General features: G+C 35.2%; 1 protein-coding gene across 1 annotated transcript in view; it reads left to right on the forward strand.

The window, feature by feature from the left end:
• LOC145013212 (Haloacid dehalogenase-like hydrolase (HAD) superfamily protein) overlaps positions 1-3,137 on the forward strand; it is a 3,181-nt gene extending 44 nt beyond the window's left edge. Inside the window, exons 1-11 of the mRNA XM_078972016.1 lie at positions 1-299; positions 748-797; positions 890-953; positions 1,254-1,302; positions 1,409-1,477; positions 1,734-1,795; positions 1,919-1,999; positions 2,124-2,278; positions 2,362-2,446; positions 2,528-2,671; positions 2,787-3,137. The exon at positions 1-299 is cut by the window's left edge and continues 44 nt beyond it. Of these exons, the coding sequence (XP_078828142.1) occupies positions 1-299; positions 748-797; positions 890-953; positions 1,254-1,302; positions 1,409-1,477; positions 1,734-1,795; positions 1,919-1,999; positions 2,124-2,278; positions 2,362-2,446; positions 2,528-2,671; positions 2,787-2,892 (1,164 nt within the window). The 3' untranslated portion in view covers positions 2,893-3,137. The remainder of the gene's footprint in view (positions 300-747; positions 798-889; positions 954-1,253; positions 1,303-1,408; positions 1,478-1,733; positions 1,796-1,918; positions 2,000-2,123; positions 2,279-2,361; positions 2,447-2,527; positions 2,672-2,786) is intronic.
• Positions 3,138-4,577: the final 1,440 nt, after the last annotated feature.

Consider the following 4,577-nt stretch of genomic DNA (forward strand, 5'->3'; position numbering starts at 1 on the left):
CGGCTACTGGCCATAGAAATCGCACCTCTACGTACGGTTCTTGTTTCAACCGTCATTCCCGGCGCCGGCTCCGGCTCCGGCTCCGGCAGTGGTAGAAATATCAAAAGCATTGTCAAGTCACACAACCGCAATTTTGCCCAAGGTCTTGTTACTTCAGGTCGCATTCCTTCCTATAATTGTTGCCGCAAAAGCAAGCAGTGGCATTCTAGGGTTAATGCTGCAAATGCCTCCTCCGGCATTGGTTCTGATGATCCGAGCAACTCAACTAGACAGCTGGCTGTTCTTCTCGAAGTTGAAGGGTAATCAATTTCTCCAATTCGTTACTGAACTTCGATTTTTGTTGGCTTCAAGATGTAAAATCTATGTGGATACTGTATTTAATCAAAGTCACCAACAACATATGCAAAATCGATTATGAGTTTTGTTATCCAATCTACCGAGTACAGTTTTCTATTAGCTACCAGATTTCTCATGAAGTGTAGATTTTTTGTTTTCAAGCTGGACAGAGTTCCTAAAATTTAGAATTTAAGAAGTCACAATGTTTCGTTTCTTATATGTGGCCAGAGTTATGAATAAATTCAGTTACGTTAAAACTAGTAACAATTTTATATTTGTATCACTTGTAAAACTAATATAGTTAGCATACTTTTTATCATTTGATTAAGATTTTTTGCATCGATCATAAGGCTAATTGATAAAAAAGTTGATTAACTTGTGCCTTTTTGATGAACTTTAACCATTTATCAGGGTCCTCATGGATGTATATCGCATGGGCAATCGTGAAGCCTTCAATTTAGGTGACATACAGATTTCTTTCTTTTTGTTTAATCAATGCTCTGTAAGTTTCTAACTTATATAGATTGACATTTTGCATCTCTAATTTATCCAGCATTTAAGAAATTGGGGTTGGATTGTGCAAATTGGACAGAACCAATCTACTTAGATCTTGTAAGGTGTGATTCTTTTTAAGCCTATCTACTTGATTATCATCTTTTACAACAAAACCAGATGGCTCAGCCATTGTAGATCATGATTTCAATTGTTTGGGAAATAATTTGTTGTCACATGATTAGAATGAAGACATATTTTCTTCCTGGATCTCCCTCTTTTCTTTCTTTCTTTTACTTCATTGTTTTTCTCTGTATTTGCAATGGGTGTGTTATTTTTAATAGGATTAAGGGTTTGTTAGATTCAAGACTTTTTGATATTGGTGTTTGTTCTTGGAGATTTTGACATACAAATTTACTTTGTAGGAAGAGCTTTGGAGGTGAGGAGGAAATGCTAACTTTGTACTTCAATAAGGTGATTTTTTTTTTTTTTTTTTTTTTTTTTTTTTTTTTTTTTTTCATATCAAGCTAGCAAATATGGATTATATATATCATCTTTCTATGGCTAATCCATTTCTCAGATAGGTTGGCCTACTTCACTCCCCACAAATGAGAAGGGAAGTTTCATGAAAAGTGTTCTTCGAGAAAAGGTCTGATTCATATAAATAAAGTCTTCTTTTTTATTCTTTCCTAACTTTTTATCACTGAAAAATTCATTTCATTTGGATGCATAATCATTTTACATACATTGAGAACTATAGTTATTACATGTGCATGTCTGTAAGTGACTCACATGAGATTTCTGCACAAATATTTGAGCAGAATATCATTATTATCATGGCTATTATCATTTGAATTTATTATTATTATTCTTGGTGTTGTTTTTGATGTGCCAACTTTTGACAGCAAAAAGCATTGGAAGATCTTGTGATGTCAAAATCTTTGCCTTTGAGACCTGGTGCTGAAGAGTGAGTTGTGCAATCCTTTTTCTGTTAATAATATTTGTCCTTATTTACTGCATCATTCATTTTCTCTACTTTATTTCTTATTCCAACTTGAATATTTTCTTTCTTTCTATCTTTCGTCTACAGCTTTATTGATGATGCACATAAAGAAGGTGTTCCTGTGGTTGTGCTAGCTGCCTACAGTAAAAGTGGTGAAAATATAGCAAAGTAATCCAAAGTGCTTATACTTCCATTAATTCCAATATTGTAATAGGAAGAAATGAAAGCAATAATAAAGTAATCAATAGAAGCACATTGGTATATCTTGCATTTAACCCTTGAAAAATCACAGGCCAATTATTGAAAGGCTTGGCAAAGATAGGATGTCAAAAATTAAAGTTGTTGGGAAGATGGAGGTGGAGGAAAGTTTTTATGGACAGCTTGTATTGGGTAAAGGAGTTTCTTCAAGTTTGGATGAGAAATTAATTAATGAAGCAAGAAAAGCAGGTATATTATTTAATTATTATTATTCTTAATAATCCTCATTAAAGGACAAATTGTAATAGGAAGCTCTTTGCTTTTTGGTGCAGCTGCTATTGAGAAGCAAAAAATTGCTAAAGAGGTTGCATCAGCTCTGAAACTGAGTGTTGACATTGATACAACTTCAAGTGAAAGGTATGTTGTTTGTAATTAGTTGTGTATATGTATTTATGATTTTTTTTTTTTTTTATAAAAACTAAATTTTCATGTATTCAGTGTAAAGAAAATTGTGGCTGCACTTAGAGCAGGAGCTGAATATGCAGAAGTAGGTGTTCCTGATTGTGTTCTTGTTGCTGGAAGTCTTCCTGGGGTGACTGCAGCTGAGCAAATTGGCATGCCATGTGTTGTTCTTCGCAGCAGGTATGATTTTATTGAGTTTATAGTGTCATTTTATTCTGTCTAAGTCAATATGGACAACAGGTTATTTATCATTTGACCCTTTTAAACATACTTGAAGGTTTTTTTTTTGTTACAGATTGACATCGAGGGCTGAGTTTCCTTCAGCAGATGCAATATTGGATAGTTTTGGTGCGCCGGATTTAACAATATCAAGATTACGACAACTCAGAGCTTCTTCATAAATACACCAAAATCATCCAATTCCTTCTCTTTTTTGTATATGTTGTGTGGTATGTGGTATGTATTATTATAACATAATTTATCGAACACTTGAGCTTTTATTATATGCTACATTTTCATTCAGAAAGTTTCTGTGACTGGTCCAAACATATTTTGGGCACATGGGAAAAAACAAAAAAGGCTCCCTTAAAGATGTAAAAAATGTTCCTTATTTTAAAACAAAGGACTAGAATCCTTTTTTTTTTTTTTTTTTACATATTACATTAATATGGTTGTTATAACCTTTTAAAAAAGGTAGTAATGTTTTAATTTTATCCATATTAGGTCTCTAAATTATTTTTTGTACATATTACACTAATATGATTGTTATAATTGTTTAAAGAGGGGTAATAAGATTTTAATTTTGTCCACATTAGATCTCTATTTTTTGAGAGAATAACTCTCCGAGCTCATTAAGGAGGAGATCAAAACAATTTATAAAAGGCAAAGTTATAAGACAACTCTCTAAGAATAAAGGAAATACAGGAAGGTAAAACATCACAATAAATGGACTTATGATTGTCTAATATCCCCCTGCAAGTGAAACGGTGGTGGTGTGAGGCACGACATGTCATAGAAGAACTCAAATTGATGTCGGGGAAGACTTTTTGTAAACATATCAGCCACTTGAAGCTTGGTCGGGACAAATTTGGTGTGGAGCTTCCTGGAAGAGACAAGTTCACGAATAAAATGATAATCCAACTCAATATGCTTAGTTCGTTTGTAAGAGACCAGGTTTTGTGTGAGAAATAAGACACTTTTATTATCACACAAGAGTATGGGACGATCTCGAGGTAGAGGATGTAGCTCCCGTAATAAATGAGTGATCAAGATTATTTCCGCTGCGGTGTTTGCCATCTCCCGATGCTCAGACTCACAACTCGAACGAAAGATGGTGGGTTGTTTCTTAGCACTCCACGAGACAAGATTGCCACCTAAAAAAATAGAGTAGCCATAAGTAGAACGACGCGTCTCAAGACATCACGCCCAGTCCGCATCAGAATAACAAAGAAGGGCAGTGGAGTTATGTCGAGAAAAGGTGAGGCCAAAAGAGATAGTGCCCTTAACATATCAAAGAATACGATTGACACTCTAAAAATAAGAGCGAGTAGGAGCTTGAAGAAACTGACTAACTTGATTAACCGCATAGAAAATGTCAGGATGGATGATTGTCGGGTATTGCAGCGCACCGACAAGAGACCGGTAGAGTGTCGAATCATCAAAAAGATCACCACTTGGGACAAATGCGGCATTCAAAGCAAGTGGGGTGGTAGATGGTTTAGCATCAAGAAGGGCCGTCCTTTGTAGAATATCGTGAGCATACTTGGATTGACTAAGAAATAAGCCAGTATTAGTATGGATGACTTCGACCCAAGGAAAAAATTAAGGCATCCGAGATCGTTGATGGAAAATATATCATGTAATTTGGCAATAAAAGATTGGATGACAGAGTCTTGATTTCCGATCAAAACTAAATCATCGACATAGACAAGCAGATACAAAATGCACGCGTCCCGTTTGAACACAAACAAAGAGGTATCCGCCTTACTACATACAAGCCCAGTAGCAATAAGGAAGGTGCTGAGCCGATGGAACCAGGCCCACAAAGCCTGTTTAAGCCCATAGAGAGCTTTGTTAAGACGACAAA

The sequence above is a fragment of the Lactuca saligna genome, chromosome 8 (genome assembly GCF_052625555.1).
Source record: "Lactuca saligna cultivar CGN05327 chromosome 8, ASM5262555v1, whole genome shotgun sequence".
Lineage (NCBI taxonomy): Eukaryota > Viridiplantae > Streptophyta > Magnoliopsida > Asterales > Asteraceae > Lactuca > Lactuca saligna.